General features: G+C 32.7%; 1 protein-coding gene across 1 annotated transcript in view; it reads left to right on the forward strand.

Annotated features, from left to right (window-relative positions):
- LOC143227574 (uncharacterized) overlaps positions 1-21,529 on the forward strand; it is a 49,789-nt gene that overhangs the window by 4,589 nt on the left and 23,671 nt on the right. Inside the window, exons 3-5 of the mRNA XM_076459003.1 lie at positions 8,623-8,789; positions 12,050-12,141; positions 19,752-19,822. Of these exons, the coding sequence (XP_076315118.1) occupies positions 8,623-8,789; positions 12,050-12,141; positions 19,752-19,822 (330 nt within the window). The remainder of the gene's footprint in view (positions 1-8,622; positions 8,790-12,049; positions 12,142-19,751; positions 19,823-21,529) is intronic.

The raw sequence follows: 21,529 nt of genomic DNA on the forward strand, positions 1-21,529 counted from the left end.
CTTGTGAGGAAGTACATGAAAAATGACTTTTACAGTATACAGGTGATGTAGTTCTTGTGAGGAAGTACATGAAAAATGACTTTTACAGTATACAGGTGATGTAGTTCTTGTGAGGAAGTACATGAAAAATGACTTTTACGGTATACAGGTGATGTAGTTCTTGTGGGGAAGTACATGAAAAATGACTTTTACGGTATACAGGTGATGTAGTTCTTGTGAGGAAGTACATGAAAAATGACTTTTATAGTATACAGGTGATGTAGTTCTTGCGAGGAAGTACATGAAAAATGACTTTTACAGTATACAGGTGATGTAGTTCTTGTGAGGAAGTACATGAAAAATGACTTTTACAGTATACAGGTGATGTAGTTCTTGTGAGGAAGTACATGAAAAATGACTTTTGCAGTATACAGGTGATGTAGTTCTTGTGAGGAAGTACATGAAAAATGACTTTTACAGTATACAGGTGTGCTTGTAGGGATATAAGTGTAAAGAGACCTTTACAACATACATAATTTTGCTATCAGTTAGAGATAAGTTATCATTTGCCCTGCTATCCATTTTCAGTAAGTGTTTTTTTAAGGCAAAAGTTTTTTAATGAAAATAACAGTTTGTTACAGGAAACAAAATTTTCAAATAAAGAATTAGAGAATATAGAGTCCAGTCTGACCCTTTGCACGTCTTCTTGTTGTTTTCCCTTTTGTCTCGTCCTTCTTCTGAACTGATACCCATTTCTCATCCCTTTCCTTTGTCTCCTTTACTGGTTCCTACCTGACAGGTCTCTGAGGTAAACTTTTGACTTTTCATCAGTGACAGTGGTCCTGATGACTATGTTGTAGATACAGGTCTGGTGGGGGCAAGACTTCTGGATTTTATCACAGACCACATTCTTCATTTTTCTTCTTTTTCTCTGTTCCCTCATCCCATTTCTACCCAGCATCTCTCCAAGGTTGTTCTCAACAGTGCTGTGGTACAGGTAGATCATTCTCAGCCAGAATTATATTCCAGTTTGTTCACCATCACCAAGAAGACCAAGGACTGGTGCCTCACTATTGACCTTGAACTGCTTTTTTGACTTTCCTCAACTCACCATAAAGTTATTCCTAGAGTTTATACTCCTGGTCTGTGGATGATGAAGGTGGAAGTCTTGAATCCTTGGTTTTACATTCTTATCTCCTCATTACCTTGGAAATTTCAATATTTTACCTACACCTTCTTCTGCACTCTGTTGCTTTCCTGTTTGGAATCTCATTGTTGCCCTCTATGCCCTCACACTTCCATCATTTGAGCCCATACATTCCTGATGTGTATATCATATCTCTTCAATGATCTTTTTTCCTCTGTCTTTTGACATACAGATTCCAGAGTTAGGATTTATTCACTCATAATACCTTGTGCACATTTTATCCCAGTTCTCTTGTCATACTTTACCTGGATTGGTTTTTACTGCCCAAAATTTTGGCCACATATGGGGGAAAATTTGTCTTCACACTCATTTTCCACCTTTATCTTCATTTTCATCTGGATTACATATTATGTTCTATCTTGGTTTTCTGCTGTCATGTGACTTGTATTGCTTTCATGTATGGTTTCTGTTTGTTTATTCATTGGAAGCATTCCTTTCTTTATGATATTTATCCTATTACCATTTCTTTTTCTATGATATTTCTTCTATTATCATTTCTTTTTCTATGGAATTTATCCTATTACTGTATCTTTTTCCATTATATTTCCCCTATAACCATTCCTTTTCCTGTGATATTTTCCCAATAATCATTCCATTTTCTATGATATTTCTACTTTAATTTTCCTGTGATATTTCCCCAATAATCATTCCTTTTTCTATGATATTTCTACTTTAACCACTCCTTTTCCTGTGATAATTCCCCAATAATCATTCCTTTTTCTATGATATTTCTACTTTAATTTTCCTGTGATATTTCCCCAATAATCATTCCTTTTTCTATGATATTTCTACTTTAATTTTCCTGTGATATTTCCCTGATAATCATTCCTTTTTCTATGATATTTCTACTTTAACCATTCCTTTTCCTGTGATATTTCCCTGATAATCATTCCTTTTTCTATGATATTTCTACTTTAACCATTCCTTTTCCTGTGATATTTCCCTGATAATCATTCCTTTTTCTATGATATTTCTACTTTAATTTTCCTGTGATATTTCCCCAATAATCATTCCTTTTTCTATGATATTTCTACTTTAACCATTCCTTTTCCTGTGATATTTCCCCGATAATCATTCCTTTTTCTATGATATTTCTACTTTAACCACTCCTTTTCCTGTGATATTTCCCCAATGATCATTCCTTTTTCTGTGATATTTCTACTTTAATTTTCCTGTGATATTTCCCTGATAATCATTCCTTTTTCTATGATATTTCTACTTTAACCATTCCTTTTCCTGTGATATTTTCCCGATAATCATTCCTTTTTCTATGATATTTCTACTTTAATTTTCCTATGATATTTCCCCAATAATCATTCCTTTTTCTATGATATTTCTACTTTAACCATTCCTTTTCCTATGATATTTCCACAATAATCATTCCTTTTTCTATGATATTTCTACTTTAACCACTCCTTTTCCTGTGATATTTCCCCAATGATCATTCCTTTTTCTGTGATATTTCTACTTTAATTTTCCTATGATATTTCCCTGATAATCATTCCTTTTTCTATGATATTTCTACTTTAACCATTCCTTTTCCTGTGATATTTCCCTGATAATCTTTCCTTTTTCTATGATATTTCTACTTTAACCATTCCTTTTCCTGTGATATTTCCGCAATAATAATTCCTTTTTCTATGATATTTCTATTTTAACCATTCCTTTTCCTATGATATTTCCATGATAATCATTCCTTTTTCTATGATATTTCTACTTTAACCACTCCTTTTCCTGTGATATTTCCCCAATGATCATTCCTTTTTCTGTGATATTTCTACTTTAATTTTCCTGTGATATTTCCCTGATAATCATTCCTTTTTCTATGATATTTCTACTTTAACCATTCCTTTTCCTGTGATATTTCCCTGATAATCATTCCTTTTTCTATGATATTTCTACTTTAACCATTCCTTTTCCTGTGATATTTTCCCGATAATCATTCCTTTTTCTATGATATTTCTACTTTAAATTTCCTATGATATTTCCCCAATAATCATTCCTTTTTCTATGATATTTCTACTTTAATTTTCCTGTGATATTTCCCCAATAATCATTCCTTTTTCTATGATATTTCTACTTTAACCATTCCTTTTCCTGTGATATTTCCCTGATAATCATTCCTTTTTCTATGATATTTCTACTTTAACCATTCCTTTTCCTGTGATATTTCCCTGATAATCATTCCTTTTTCTATGATATTTCTACTTTAATTTTCCTGTGATATTTCCCTGATAATCATTTTTTTTTCTATGATATTTCTACTTTAACCATTCCTTTTCCTATGATATTTCCCTGATAATCATTCCTTTTTCTATGATATTTCTACTTTAACCATTCCTTTTCCTGTGATATTTCCCTGATAATCTTTCCTTTTTCTATGATATTTCTACTTTAACCATTCCTTTTCCTGTGATATTTCCGCAATAATAATTCCTTTTTCTATGATATTTCTATTTTAACCATTCCTTTTCCTATGATATTTCCGCAATAATCATTCCTTTTTCTATGATATTTCTACTTTAACCACTCCTTTTCCTGTGATATTTCCCCAATGATCATTCCTTTTTCTGTGATATTTCTACTTTAATTTTCCTGTGATATTTCCCTGATAATCATTCCTTTTTCTATGATATTTCTACTTTAACCATTCCTTTTCCTGTGATATTTCCCTGATAATCATTCCTTTTTCTATGATATTTCTACTTTAACCATTCCTTTTCCTGTGATATTTTCCCGATAATCATTCCTTTTTCTATGATATTTCTACTTTAAATTTCCTATGATATTTCCCCAATAATCATTCCTTTTTCTATGATATTTCTACTTTAATTTTCCTGTGATATTTCCCCAATAATCATTCCTTTTTCTATGATATTTCTACTTTAACCATTCCTTTTCCTGTGATATTTCCCTGATAATCATTCCTTTTTCTATGATATTTCTACTTTAACCATTCCTTTTCCTGTGATATTTCCCTGATAATCATTCCTTTTTCTATGATATTTCTACTTTAATTTTCCTGTGATATTTCCCTGATAATCATTCCTTTTTCTATGATATTTCTACTTTAACCATTCCTTTTCCTGTGATATTTTCCCGATAATCATTCCTTTTTCTATGATATTTCTACTTTAACCAATCCTTTTCCTATGATATTTCCCCAATAATCATTCCTTTTCTATGATATTTCTACTTTAACCAATCCTTTTCCTATGATATTTCTGCAATAATCATTCCTTTTTCTATGATATTTCTACTTTAACCACTCCTTTTCCTGTGATATTTTCCCAACAATCATTCCTTTTTCTATGATATTTCTACTTTAACCACTCCTTTTCCTGTGATATTTTCCCAACAATCATTCCTTTTTCTGTACTATTTCCACGATAATCATTCCTTTTTCTATGATATTTCTACTTTAATTTTCCTATGATATTTCCCCAATAATCATTTCTTTTTCTATGATATTTCTACTTTAACCACTCCTTTTCCTGTGATATTTTCCCAATGATTATTCCTTTTTCTGTGATATTTTTCCTATTTTCACTACAGGTTGAATTTGCCAGCTGATTCATCAGGCTTACTCTTTCCTTGATGACGATTTTCTTCTCCATTGTTTTGCTATGAGTTGATAGTGCTTTCTCTATATTATTATTTTTTACAAGGTTCTTTCTTTTTTATGTGGATCTTGCTCAGTGGCAAGCACTCCTTGACCAGGCATACATATTTTTAAACTTGCAATGCATGACCAATCAGGTCAATAATGCCACTGTTAAGGTGGGATATTCTGTGAAATCAGCTGAATGTTTTTCTTGTGATGTTTTGCATCATAAATATGTTTAACACAAACCATACATTTGGGGACTAATGTGATAAAAACATATGGGGATTGTTTCCTATACCTGCCACTACTCGATTTGGATGTAGTGGGAAAGGTCTGCTTTTCAAAATAAAATTTCAGAGTTACCCATTGATCTGTCTCTGGTGTAGCACTCTTTTGGACTGTCCAGTGCAATCCCCCATGCACATTCTTTCAATGGAATATGGAAGCCCTCACTAGTTACCAGCTACTAGCTTCTGGGGTGTAGGGCCATGGAAGCTTCCTCCTGTGTTTTCTTAACTCCAGCTTAGAGTAGAGTGGTAGTGTTTTGCCAATGTAGATGGTTTTTACACACTCCTCTTTCTGTGGACTCAATGTTATATTCCAGATGCTGCTTAGTTATGGACCAGATAACTTCCACTAGAATGCACTTCACCCCTTTGACTAGGCACCCTTCTTCCTACCTTAGTACAGATATCAGTTCCTGAGAATCTGATGTTGGTTGGAGGTGGATCAGTCATATAAATCCTCACACTAGAGTGGCTTGGGTATCCTCCTTTTACTATGGACTGGATAATTTGTTCCTAATGCTAACCAGCTCTATACTGGAGTTTAACTTCCCACATTACTGTCTGCCTTCCTACCATTGTCTGGATGTCAGTTTCTGGGGGTACTGGTGTTGCTTGAAGCTGGATCAGTCATACTTCCACATTACTGTCTGCCTTCCTACCATTGTTTGGGTGTCAGTTCTTAGGGGTACTAGTGTTAGTTGGAGCTGGATCAGTCATACTTCCACATTATTGTCTGCCTTCCTACCATTGTCCAGGTGTCAGTTCCTTGGAGTACTGGTGTTGGTTGGAGCTGGACCAGTTATATTTCCACATTACTGTCTGCCTTCCTACCATTGTCTGGGTGTCAGTTCTTGGTGGTACTGGTGTTGAATGTATTGTAAATGCACACATGATGATGCTGGTCCTTGGAGTGAAAGTTCTTATCTGAGGTAGAGGATCCTTTTTATGGACTGAGGATTCCTATCACTGTTGGTGCAAGTTGAGGTCATATTTATCCTTACAGTCTGTACACCCTTGCAGCTCTACACCAGAGGGCACTTCATTTAAATTGTCATTCCACCCTTTTTTTGACAATTTAATTTCACTGGTAAAGAGTATACCTGGATCAGGTGTAATGTGGTCTTCCATGGGTATGTCTCTTTCATACTCTTTATTCACATACCCAGTTAGCTTGCTTTGGATTCTTTCTGAAGGGGCCTCATCCAGTTAATGTTACATTGGTCTCTCCATTAGGTCACTGTTGAATGTGGTCTTCCATGGGTATGTCTCTTTCATACTCTTTATTCACATACCCAGTTAGCTTGCTTTGGATTCTTTCTGAAGGGCCTCATCCAGTTAATGTTACATTGGTCTCTCCATTAGGTCACTGTTGAATGTGGTCTTCCATGGGTATGTCTCTTTCATACTCTTTATTCACATACCCAGTTAGCTTGCTTTGGATTCTTTCTGAAGGGGCCTCATCCAGTTAATGTTACATTGGTCTCTCCATTAGGTCACTGTTGAATGTGGTCTTCCATGGGTATGTCTCTTTCATACTCTTTATTCACATACCCAGTTAGCTTGCTTTGGATTCTTTCTGAAGGGGCCTCATCCAGTTAATGTTACATTGGTCTCTCCATTAGGTCACTGTTGAATTCTATCTGTTGTGCAAAAGGAGGTAAGATATCATATCTGAACTTAACATTTTACTACATTGAAAATGTATTTCCAATAGATTCTTCTTACTTCCTTTCATACTTCCTACCCTTTCACTCCACTTTCAGTGTTTTGTTGTTTTCTGTTGCTCAGTCTCAAACTGAAGTTGAGCAAAGTCATGTAGATAGAGTCAGCTGTGCTGAGAGTTTATGATGTGTTCCTATTGGTGGAGGATTGTGTATGCTATCACACAGTTAAAATGTGAGTGTAGGTGGTAGCATTGAGACTAGTTGTGAATTAAGATTTGCACATACAGAGAACAGTACAAATAAAACAACTATTTTGTGAGCTAAGGAAATAATCTATTGGAAATACTTTTTCAGTGAAGGAAAATGTTAACGTTCATGCTGCTTAGACGTAAAAACATTACTTTTATTGATGAGAAACAAACTAATGATTGGAATTGGAATTGAAATCAGTTGTTCCAGGATCTAAATTTATTCTACAAGCTTTAGTTTTCAAATATGTTTCAGTGCCATGAGAGTTGCTTTAGTGATAGAATTATCTTATTGGTTAAATCATTGTGCAACACAGAGGTTATTAATGTAAGATTTATGACTGTTGAAGTTAGACTCTTTCCTACATACTGGTCATTCCATTTTGTTCAATTTATGGATAAATGGTATTTTGTGTTGTGTAAGTAATTTCTTTAGAAATGTTCAAGAGATTTTGTGGTTACATTTCTTTGAGAAAATAATATTTGGTTTTTATAAGTTTGCAGGTTGGGGAAACCATTCTTTAATGGAATATGATTTACTTTAGCATAGACAAGGATATACTTTTTCTCTTTCTTGCTGTTACACTGCTAAAAGGTGTTTTTTGTGTTCAGTGTTGTTTGTTTTTATCAATTTGTTTTTAAATTTTTGTACTTTTATATCCTCTTTGTAACATAGTTTGTCATAGATCCTTGGTGTGTTTTTTGTAATTCATTTCACTTGAATGGATTGCTTGTATAATTGCTTTTCTGATCTCATACCATCTTATACATCTTATAATTGTAGATTGTTCCTGAAAACGAAATGTCCACCAGTAAACAGCACTTAGGGTGTCATAGTTTTGTGTTGACTTTTTAAACTAATGCATTTTTCCTAACAAAATGAACATTCCATTCACATTTATTTTTGTCACATACAATCATTGTAGTGTACAATTAAAAATTAAAATTTTAAAGAAGAAAGTCATCTTGAAGAAAACAATTTTCAGCCATCATTATACCATCATTATACCTTTATTATACCATCATTATACCTTTATTATACCATCATTATACCTTTATTATACCATCATTATACCTTTATTATACCTTTATTATACCATCATTATACCTTTATTATACCATCATTATACCTTTATTAACAAATCTCTTTTTTATTTTAGCCATAATTTTGTTTTAAAAGTTTTACCTTTATTCTAGTAATGGTCATGAATTCTGCAAAATGTAACAATTGATGTGGTTATTTTGTTTACTGACCTGTGTTAATATCCTATGAATTGACAGTCATGAATTTTACAAAATGTAACACTTGATGTGGTTATTTTGTTTACTGACCTGTGTTAATATCCTATGAATTGACAGTCATGAATTTTACAAAATGTAACACTTGATGTGGTTATTTTGTTTACTGACCTGTGTTAATATCCTATGAATTGACAGTCATGAATTCTACAAAATAAAACACTTGATGTGGTTATTTTGTTTATTGACCTGTGTTAATATCCTATGAATTGACAGTCATGAATTCTACAACATGTTGCCAGTGATATGTTTATTTTAATTGTAACAATATATTATTGGAGTTTAGTTTGTGGTTTTACATGACACTCAAGGTGTAAACGTTTTTTCTCAGACCCACATCAATCCTTGCTTCTATCAACCCCAAGCTAAAGGAGAGGTCAGAATTCTCAAAAAGGATGATAAAGTCCATATCCTTCCAGGTGATGCCATCATGTTGTTACGTGACTCTTTCAAGTTCAAAGTGATAGTTAAAGAAGACCAGAAAGATATCAACAAAAAGTTTGTAACATCTGTTGTCTCATGTTTAAACAGTAGCAAATAAAACCTAATCAAATTTATTTTTTAATAATGTAAATAAATTAGTCAAAACAACCAAGTTTCATTAGTATTCTAACTAGACCCATTTTGTAATAAAATGTAACTGAATGAAGTCTAATGTTGTAGTACACTAATGGTACATGATGTAATGTAAGCTAACCATATAGACAACTACTGAAATGTAACTGAATGAAGTCTAATGTTGTAGTACACTAATGGTACATGATGTAATGTAAGCTAACTATGTAGACAACTACTGAAATGTAACTGAATGAAGTCTAATGTTGTAGTACACTAATGGTACATGATGTAATGTAAGCTAACCATATAGACAACTACTGAAATGTAACTGAATGAAGTCTAATGTTGTAGTACACTAATCGTACATGATGTAATGTAAGCTAACCATATAGACAACTACTGAAATGTAACTGAATGAAGTCTAATGTTGTAGTACACTAATGGTACATGATGTAATGTAAGCTAACCATATAGACAACTACTGAAATGTAACTGAATGAAGTCTAATGTTGTAGTACACTAATGGTACATGATGTAATGTAAGCTAACTATGTAGACAACTACTGAAATGTAACTGAATGAAGTCTAATGTTGTAGTACACTAATGCATACATGATGTAATGTAAGCTAACCATATAGACAACTACTGAAATGTAACTGAATGAAGTCTAATGTTGTAGTACACTAATGGTACATGATGTAATGTAAGCTAACTATGTAGACAACTACTGAAATGTAACTGAATGAAGTCTAATGTTGTAGTACACTAATGGTACATGATGTAATGTAAGCTAACCATATAGACAACTACTGAAATGTAACTGAATGAAGTCTAATGTTGTAGTACACTAATGGTACATGATGTAATGTAAGCTAACCATATAGACAACTACTGAAATGTAACTGAATGAAGTCTAATGTTGTAGTACACTAATGGTACATGATGTAATGTAAGCTAACTATGTAGACAACTACTGAAATGTAACTGAATGAAGTCTAATGTTGTAGTACACTAATGGTACATGATGTAATGTAAGCTAACCATATAGACAACTACTGAAATGTAACTGAATGAAGTCTAATGTTGTAGTACACTAATGGTACATGATGTAATGTAAGCTAACCATATAGACAACTACTGAAATGTAACTGAATGAAGTCTAATGTTGTAGTACACTAATGGTACATGATGTAATGTAAGCTAACCATATAGACAACTACTGAAATGTAACTGAATGAAGTCTAATGTTGTAGTACACTAATGGTACATGATGTAATGTAAGCTAACTATGTAGACAACTACTGAAATGTAACTGAATGAAGTCTAATGTTGTAGTACACTAATGGTACATGATGTAATGTAAGCTAACCATATAGACAACTACTGAAATGTAACTGAATGAAGTCTAATGTTGTAGTACACTAATGGTACATGATGTAATGTAAGCTAACTATGTAGACAACTACTGAAATGTAACTGAATGAAGTCTAATGTTGTAGTACACTAATGGTACATGATGTAATGTAAGCTAACCATATAGACAACTACTGAAATGTAACTGAATGAAGTCTAATGTTGTAGTACACTAATGGTACATGATGTAATGTAAGCTAACCATATAGACAACTACTGAAATGTAACTGAATGAAGTCTAATGTTGTAGTACACTAATGGTACATGATGTAATGTAAGCTAACTATGTAGACAACTACTGAAATGTAACTGAATGAAGTCTAATGTTGTAGTACACTAATGGTACATGATGTAATGTAAGCTAACCATATAGACAACTACTGAAATGTAACTGAATGAAGTCTAATGTTGTAGTACACTAATGGTACATGATGTAATGTAAGCTAACTATGTAGACAACTACTGAAATGTAACTGAATGAAGTCTAATGTTGTAGTACACTAATGGTACATGATGTAATGTAAGCTAACCATATAGACAACTACTGAAATGTAACTGAATGAAGTCTAATGTTGTAGTACACTAATCGTACATGATGTAATGTAAGCTAACCATATAGACAACTACTGAAATGTAACTGAATGAAGTCTAATGTTGTAGTACACTAATGGTACATGATGTAATGTAAGCTAACCATATAGACAACTACTGAAATGTAACTGAATGAAGTCTAATGTTGTAGTACACTAATGGTACATGATGTAATGTAAGCTAACTATGTAGACAACTACCGAAATGTAACTGAATGAAGTCTAATGTTGTAGTACACTAATGGTACATGATGTAATGTAAGCTAACCATATAGACAACTACTGAAATGTAACTGAATGAAGTCTAATGTTGTAGTACACTGATGGTACATGATGTAATGTAAGCTAACCATACAGACAACTACTGAAATGTAACTGAATGAAGTCTAATGTTGTAGTACACTAATGGTACATGATGTAATGTAAGCTAACCATATAGACAACTACTGAAATGTAACTGAATGAAGTCTAATGTTGTAGTACACTAATGGTACATGATGTAATGTAAGCTAACTATGTAGACAACTACTGAAATGTAACTGAATGAAGTCTAATGTTGTAGTACACTAATGGTACATGATGTAATGTAAGCTAACTATATAGACAACTATTGAAATGTGACTGAATGAAGTCTAATGTTGTAGTACACTAATGGCACATGATGTAATGCAAGCTAACTATGTAGACAGCTACTGAAATGTAACTGAATGAAGTCTAATGTTGTAGTACACTAATGGCACATGATGTAATGCAAGCTAACTATGTAGACAGCTACTGAAATGTAACTGAATGAAGTCTAATGTTGTAGTACACTAATGGCACATGATGTAATGCAAGCTAACTATGTAGACAGCTACTGAAATGTAACCGAATGAAGTCTAATGTCGTAGTATTATAATGACTTATGATTTAAAGTAGGCTAACTATATAGATAACTATTGAAATGTAGATGAATGGAGCTTATGGTATAATAAAATCTGACTGGCAGTCGTTTTTTTTATCACAAAATAAGGCTTAAGAAACATGAAAACTACAATAATTAGAATGTGTTGATTTATCAATTGGTATCATTGGAGTTTCGGCTATGACTTGTCTAATATTTTATATGGTTTAAGTAGATGTGTTACTTTTATAAAAGGATTCCTGATTGGATGTGTTGAATAGTTTTATTTACTGTGTTTTTATTAATTGTTAAGAAGAACTGAGGGTTTAAATGACCAGTCTAGTACTCAGGACCTCTCCAAGCAACTTGGTTATTCCAGTGAGCTAGATTCTGATAATTCACATGGTGAGTTTATTATAGAAGTATTATTAGAGATAATGAAATAACAAATTCTTGACTGCTACTTTAAAATTGAAATAAATAATGCTCACATTCATAATGGAAGCAGATTTATTAATGAGTTAAATACACATTTACAAAGTTACTATTACCACATGAGAAACAACGTGACAAATGGTAAAAATATGATTTTTGAGCACATAAAATTCAGTAATTCATTCTTAATGCGTACAACAATTTCAAATGTAAATTACAACCATGTGCATAGTGTGATGTAATCTTAAATGTTTATAACTGTCAAATGTAAACTAGAACCATGTGTGTAGTGTGATGTAATCTTAAATGTTTATAACTGTCAAATGTAAACTCGAACCATGTGTGTAGTGTGATGTAATTTTAAATGTTTATAACTGTCAAATGTAAACTAGAACCATGTGTGTAGTGTGATGTAATTTTAAATGTTTATAACTGTCAAATGTAAACTAGAACCATGTGTGTAGTGTGATGTAATTTTGTTCTAAAATCATCATTGTTAAGGAAGCTTATACATTCAATAAATAGAACACTTTATTTAAAAATAGAAAAAAATTGAAATTTTGTGATATTGAGTGTTTGTAAAGATTTATAAAGATGTCCAACTGAATCTGTGAAACTGTGTAACAAGATTCCTTTAATAATAAACTTAAATAATAATAATAAAAAGTTACAGTGTCATAAATGTTTATATGAGTAAGGTATAAATAATAACATTTTGTTATTATAAGTTGTGATGTTTTAAATATTTAATCAATCAGATATTTCTAATAAACTACAAGTTGGTTTAATAAGATATAGTTATGTATAAACTTACAAGCTGGTTCAATAAGATTCAGTACTGAATAGTGGATAAAACTTACAAGCTGGTTCAATAAGATTCAGTACTGAATAGTGGATAAAATTTACAAGCTGGTTCAATAAGATTCAGTGCTGAATAGTGGATAAAACTTACAGGCTGGTTCAGTAAGATTCAGTGCTGAATAGTGGATAAAACTTACAGGCTGGTTCAGTAAGATTCAGTGCTGAATAGTGGATAAAACTTACAGGCTGGTTCAGTAAGATTCAGTGTGGAATAGTGGATAAAACTTACAAGCTGGTTCAATAAGATTCAGTGCTGAATAGTGGATAAAACTTACAGGCTGGTTCAATAAGATTCAGTGTTGAATAGTGGATAAAACTTACAGGCTGGTTCAGTAAGATTCAGTGCTGAATAGTGGATAAAACTTACAGGCTGGTTCAGTAAGATTCAGTGCGGAATAGTGGATAAAACTTACAAGCTGGTTCAATAAGATTCAGTGCTGAATAGTGGATAAAACTTACAAGCTGGTTCAGTAAGATTCAGGGCTGAATAGTGGATAAAACTTACAAGCTGGTTCAATAAGATTCAGTGCTGAAGAGTGGATAAAACTTACAGGCTGGTTCAGTAAGATTCAGTGCTGAATAGTGGATAAAACTTACAAGTTGATTCAATAAGATTCGGTGCTGAATAGTGGATAAAATGTACAAGCTGGTTCAATAAGATCCAGTGCTGATAAGTAATAAATTTCTTTTTCATTGTCTTCTGTCTGCAAGTTGAGATATTTTATAAAACATTAGGCTTAAAAGATGTGTGTTGTTGCCAGTAGGAGGTGATATAGGATTGAGCCATATAAAGTCAGATTAATATCTCTGAAGTCATGTGAAATATGATTGAGGCATGGTTATTAATGAATGTGATATTTTTAGTGCATAATAATTTTTGTATTTAATTATGAAAATGGTGAGACTATGGGACTAAAATTTGTTAGGGTGGGATTTATCTTTAGATAAGACTGTATTTTTCTGAAAGGGTGGTTGTTTTTGGAATGGGTTGTAGTGGATGAATGTATGAATACTAAGGACTGGCTTTGAGGTTGTTTTATTTTTAAGTTGTTTAGATGGGACAACATCTTGTAGTGACAAGTTTTATGTTAAGATGCTCTCAATCTGCAGGTGGAATAAAGTCATGTGTAAATAAAATATTAGATACACTACATATTTGGTTTAAAAACTGAGTTTTCAACCTGTACTTCTACTTCTTTCATGGGGTTCACATCAGGATCATCTTATTGGTCTGTGTACCTCTCATTTATGGTGCTTAGATCACTGTTTATTTCAGCAACTGTTGATATTGACATGGCCCAACATGGCTTTAAACCACAAATTTTGAAACATACCATCACTGCCAGTTATAGCTGTTGCTTGACAGCCAAGGTTACAACTTTGCTGATTTAAGCATTGATCTGATTTTTTATCACTTGCTTCAGTGTTTTATACCACACGTAACTGCTCTTGATGGTATCTGTCTTGTGACACTCTCCACCTACAACAGTGCACCCTGTATCTTATTGCTCTATATAAGCACTCTCCACCTACAACAGTGCACTCTGTATCTTATTGCTCTATATAAACACTCTCCACCTACAACAGTGCACCCTGTATCTTATTGCTCTATATAAGCACCTCATAAAGATAATATTATCACTTTTTTTGTGGTCTAATATCATCCCAGTCACTAGGAAAATGTTAAATTTCAAAACATACTCACCATCCACTTATAGCTGGAATTGCACATTGAGAAGGTGGTTGCCTCATTCCTCTTGGTCACACTCTCATGCATCATTGTCAGTGGGGTTTGATAGACCAATGGAGCCTAATTCAGGATTTTTAAGATACTCCTTCTACCCTTCCACGTCCCTTACAGGCTGACTTTAACTGATGTTTGTACCTGAAGGATATTACCGTTGCTCTCCCAATCAATGCTCTCAACTGGGATTAGTCAGGTTAATTTCTATATGTATATCTTCATATTTGTCTTGTTCTGTGTATCTTTGTCATACTTCACACCACTCTATGTAATGTCCTGCTGTTCAATTGACATGATTTTCACTGCTTCACCAGTTTCTGGTTTTGCTCCCCTTTTCTTTTCCATTATCTCTGACAGTCCAGCATTTGTCATCTTACACTCCATCTTCATGCATGTCGTTGTTCAGTCCTTTCCTGAAGGCTCAGTTTTCATGTTTAGCTTCCTTCTCTTTCCACTCTATTCATTTTTTCTCCATGGCAATTTACCTGTGTATGTGGTACATTTATTACTTTTGATCTGTTGTACCTTTCTTTTACTCCTTCCCATCCTGCCGTTCATCAAATACCATCCTTTTTGCATTGTTTTTTTTTTTAACAGGGCCTCCTTTCGGTTTCCCTATTGTGGGCTATTACGTGGCATTATCTGTTCCTTTTCAGTTTGCTGACTTTGCTTTAGTTGACAGTTATCCATATTATTCCATTGTTCTGTTTTCCTATCCTCTCTGCTCTGTTTCCCTTTGTGATTAATATCTCTATGTGATCATCCATGTTTTTCCCCATGTTTTCTTTAAGTTTCTGCTCTTAATGGTGCATGAGAATAGCCATTTTAACATTTTACACAATCAAGGTTTGCAGTATTTATTGTTTTCTTAGTTTGTGTTTTCTCCTTTTTTTCTGATAAAAAGTCCCTTCATGATTTAATATTTTCTGGTTATACAGTCCTAAATGATGAATAGTATACCTAACTCAGAAGTGTAAATGATGAATAGTATATCTAACTCAGAATTGTAAATGATGAATAGTATACCTAACTCAGAAGTGTAAATGATGAATAGTATATCTAACTCAGAAGTGTAAATGATGAATAGTATACCTAACTCAGAAGTGTAAATGATGAATAGTATACCTAACTCAGAAGTGTAAATGATGAATAGTATACCTAACTCAGAAGTGTAAATGACGAATAGTATATGTAACTCAGAAGTGTAAATGATGAATAGTATACCTATCTCAGAAGTGTAAATGATGAATAGTATACCTAACACAGAAGTGTAAATGATGAATAGTATACCTAACTCAGAAGTGTAAATGATGAATAGTATATCTAACTCAGAAGTGTAAATGATGAATAGTATACCTAACTCAGAAGTGTAAATGATGAATAGTATATCTAACTCAGAAGTGTAAATGATGAATAGTATATCTAACTCAGAATTGTAAATGATGAATAGTATACCTAACTCAGAATTGTAAATGATGAATAGTATATCTAACTCAGAAGTGTAAATGATGAATAGTATATCTAACTCAGAAGTGTAAATGATGAATAGTATACCTAACACAGAAGTGTAAATGATGAATAGTATATGTAACTCAGAAGTGTAAATGATGAATAGTATACCTAACTCAGAAGTGTAAATGATGAATAGTATACCTAACTCAGAAGTGTAAATGACGAATAGTATACCTAACTCAGAAGTGTAAATGATGAATAGTATATCTAACTCAGAAGTGTAAATGATGAATAGTATACCTAACTCAGAAGTGTAAATGATGAATAGTATATCTAACTCAGAAGTGTAAATGATGAATAGTATACCTAACTCAGAAGTGTAAATGATGAATAGTATATCTAACTCAGAAGTGTAAATGACGAATAGTATACCTAACTCAGAAGTGTAAATGATGAATAGTATACCTATCTCAGAAGTGTAAATGATGAATAGTATACCTAACACAGAAGTGTAAATGATGAATAGTATACCTAACTCAGAAGTGTAAATGATGAATAGTATACCTAACTCAGAAGTGTAAATGATGAATAGTATATCTAACTCAGAAGTGTAAATGATGAATAGTATACCTAACTCAGAAGTGTAAATGATGAATAGTATATCTAACTCAGAAGTGTAAATGATGAATAGTATATCTAACTCAGAATTGTAAATGATGAATAGTATACCTAACTCAGACGTGTAAATGATGAATAGTATATCTAACTCAGAAGTGTAAATGATGAATAGTATATCTAACTCAGAAGTGTAAATGATGAATAGTATACCTAACACAGAAGTGTAAATGACGAATAGTATATGTAACTCAGAAGTGTAAATGATGAATAGTATACCTAACTCAGAAGTGTAAATGACGAATAGTATACCTAACTCAGAAGTGTAAATGACGAATAGTATACCTAACTCAGAAGTGTAAATGATGAATAGTATATCTAACTCAGAAGTGTAAATGATGAATAGTATATCTAACTCAGGCGTGTAAATGATGAATAGTATATCTAACTCAGAAGTGTAAATGATAAATAGTATACCTAACTCAGAAGTGTAAATGATGAATAGTATATCTAACTCAGAAGTGTAAATGATGAATAGTATACCTAACTCAGAAGTGTAAATGATGAATAGTATACCTAACTCAGAAGTGTAAATGATGAACAGTATACCTAACTCAGAAGGGTAAATGATGAACAGTATACCTAACTCAGAAGTGTAAATGATGAATAGTATACCTAACTCAGAATTGTAAATGATGAATAGTATACCTAACTCAGAAGTGTAAATGATGAATAGTATATCTAACTCAGGCGTGTAAATGATGAATAGTATACCTAACTCAGAAGTGTAAATGACGAATAGAATATGTAACTCAGAAGTGTAAATGATGAACAGTATACCTAACTCAGAAGTGTAAATGATGAATAGTATACCTAACTCAGAATTGTAAATGATGAATAGTATACCTAACTCAGAAGTGTAAATGACGAATAGTATATGTAACTCAGAAGTGTAAATGATGAATAGTATACCTAACTCAGAAGTGTAAATGACGAATAGTATATGTAACTCAGAAGTGTAAATGATGAATAGTATACCTAACTCAGAAGTGTAAATGACGAATAGTATACCTAACTCAGAAGTGTAAATGATGAATAGTATACCTAACTCAGAAGTGTAAATGATGAATAGTATACCTAACTCAGAAGTGTAAATGACGAATAGTATACCTAACTCAGAAGTGTAAATGACGAATAGTATATGTAACTCAGAAGTGTAAATGACGAATAGTATACCTAACTCAGAAGTGTAAATGATGAATAGTATATCTAACTCAGAAGTGTAAATGATGAATAGTATATCTAACTCAGAAGTGTAAATGATGAATAGTATATCTAACTCAGACGTGTAAATGATGAATAGTATACCTAACTCAGAAGTGTAAATGATGAATAGTATATCTAACTCAGAAGTGTAAATGATGAATAGTATATCTAACTCAGAAGTGTAAATGATGAATAGTATATCTAACTCAGGCGTGTAAATGATGAATAGTATACCTAACTCAGAAGTGTAAATGATGAATAGTATATCTAACTCAGGCGTGTAAATGATGAATAGTATACCTAACTCAGAAGTGTAAATGATGAATAGTATACCTAACTCAGAAGTGTAAATGACGAATAGTATATGTAACTCAGAAGTGTAAATGATGAATAGTATACCTAACTCAGAAGTGTAAATGATGAATAGTATACCTAACTCAGAAGTGTAAATGACGAATAGTATACCTAACACAGAAGTGTAAATGATGAATAGTATACCTAACTCAGAAGTGTAAATGACGAATAGTATACCTAACTCAGAAGTGTAAATGATGAATAGTATACCTAACTCAGAAGTGTAAATGACGAATAGTATATGTAACTCAGAAGTGTAAATGATGAATAGTATACCTAACACAGAAGTGTAAATGACGAATAGTATATGTAACTCAGAAGTGTAAATGATGAATAGTATACCTAACTCAGAAGTGTAAATGACGAATAGTATATGTAACTCAGAAGTGTAAATGATGAATAGTATACCTAACACAGAAGTGTAAATGATGAATAGTATACCTAACTCAGAAGTGTAAATGATGAATAGTATACCTAACTCAGAAGTGTAAATGATGAATAGTATATGTAACTCAGAAGTGTAAATGATGAATAGTATACCTAACACAGAAGTGTAAATGATGAATAGTATACCTAACTCAGAAGTGTAAATGACGAATAGTATATGTAACTCAGAAGTGTAAATGATGAATAGTATACCTAACTCAGAAGTGTAAATGATGAATAGTATACCTATCTCAGAAGTGTAAATGATGAATAGTATACCTAACTCAGAAGTGTAAATGATGAATAGTATACCTAACTCAGAAGTGGTGTATTGTTTGTAATTTCTTTCACACCCCATGGTTTTTCTGTGAGTGCACCTTAAAGGGAGTCATCTTCTTACCAGCTCTCCACTTCAATGTAGAACTCTAGCTTTTTGTGAGGGGAGGTAACATGTTGTACCAGAAGTTATATATATATATACTCACCTTCCACTTCTAGTATGGTTTTATGTGATCTTACTAATATCAAAGTGGTTAACAGCTGGAGGATTAGAGAGTGTGTGATAGGGGTGGTGTTGCACTCTTTTTGGTAGATGATTGCTGAATTAGCATTTGCACATTAGTATGCAGAGCTAAGTGGGAGTATTAAGGTTTGTGACAAGTTACAATTTGCACCAATAAACAGTCGTGTATGTCAAGAAAGCCTTTTATGAAAGGAGGTAAATACCTATCAGAAATACATTTTAAGAAAATGTTAACATTTATTGAGTGAGCTGTGCATGTCTACCCCTAGTTATAGAATTAACAATTTTAGGGCAGTGTACATTTCTTAGATTGTTCTAATAATTAGTTGTTTTTTGCAGAGCAAGAAAGAAAGAAGAAGAAAACAGAGACAAATGATGATGAATGGAATGGACACACATCAAACAAACTGGTAAAATCTAAAACTTAAATTATGATAAGGTTTGAGTTTTATTAGGTTATTGTTCCAAAACAACATGACCTATCCTTGAAAGACTATAAATATTTGAGTTGCTACAAGTCATGTACAACTTCTCTTTAGGTTTACACTTGTGAGATGTTACCTCTGTGCATCACTAAGAGCAGTTACATCATGTATGAATACAGTGGAAGTTCTTACATGTGTACAGAGCCTTGAACAAAATCCCAAACCTCTACATATATTTACTTGTATTGTTCTGACCATGATGTAATCATCATAAGCTATAGCCATTCACCTGTAGAAGGGTAACACAACCTCCAAAGAAAATCATTCCTGTGGACATTAATACAGGATCACAAGCATATTCTGTCATCAGTAGTGCTTGTCCTTAGTTGTGTGATTTTTGAATTTCTTTGATTGACTGTCAACCCAATTGAAACCTCATTTGCTCGTGCTGTCACATTTATTTTTTTTTGCTACTTTAATAAATGATTGCAAATAAAAATAAGAGCTTTAAAAAAAGTAAAAAACAAATGTCTGGTAACTCAGTCGTTCCTCTTCAGGTACTTTCAACAGCACATTTTATATTCATGAAATTGATGTTATTATCCTTATTGTGTAGAATAAGGATGTCTGACAAGTTTCAGATATCAGTCCATGGCCAGGTACTAGGATTGTATTGAATATATGAAATTACGACAGTCTTGTAAGGCTGTGATGAACCATGGTATAACAACATGCTCATATTTGTTTTCAGTGGATCTTTAGGCAGAGCAGATTTAATAAGTTTGAGAACTTTACTGGACTGCAATGTGCTGAGGCCTTCTTCATTGTTGATGCTGCTGTCCATCACATGTTCGATTCCCTTCTGTATTACTCTTCTCCAGTTCAAGACCATCATTCTATTTAATTGTCTTATGTGGAGCATGATCATGTTTGGGATTATTTTAGCCAGCTTTTGTTTCTGGAACTTCTCTCTCTCATGAGGAACAGGTACTGTTCTCTATGTTTATAACACATATTTGTGATTTTCTATCTATTTTGCTTATAAGTCATAATGACTCTTGGGTTACTTTACTTTATGAGCTTTCTTCTGTCCCACCTCCCCACAGGTCATCATCTTCCTTCTTGTCCTTGTGACTCATTTTTGTATTCTGGTCTCTTTTATTCTTCCCATTTACACTTATCCTCCTCTCTTCCTTACAACCCACTCATCTTCATTGTCTTATTTTTATATACTTCTTCGTGTCTCCACACTTCATCACTGTGACCTTTATTGTTTTCATGATGACATGATTTTTATTTGTTTGTCTTGATGGCCTCTATTCATTCCTCTATTGTTTCTAGTTTATCCTGCTTTCTCTATTTTTGGGATTTCCTCAGTTTGTATGATTCTCTTTCATTTCTCTCCCAAACTCAAGTCCAGCCGTTTTTCTCACTGCACCAATTCTTTTGTTTTTGAACTGGTGTTTCTTGTCAACAGTCTTCCTTCTATTGATCACTGATGCATCTGTTAAATTTAGGATTCTCATGGAGCTACACTCTCTCCTGTTTCTCATCTTATTATTTTAACTCTCTCATTATAGACTCATCCTCAGGGAACAACCTCATAAACAGTTTGTGCTTGTTAAAGTTTTAATTATATAACATTTAATAAGTGTGTACAAATTATTAGTAAACATTACAAGGCTTTTGTAC

This window comes from Tachypleus tridentatus, chromosome 9 (genome assembly GCF_004210375.1).
Source record: "Tachypleus tridentatus isolate NWPU-2018 chromosome 9, ASM421037v1, whole genome shotgun sequence".
In the NCBI taxonomy this organism is placed as follows: domain Eukaryota; kingdom Metazoa; phylum Arthropoda; class Merostomata; order Xiphosura; family Limulidae; genus Tachypleus; species Tachypleus tridentatus.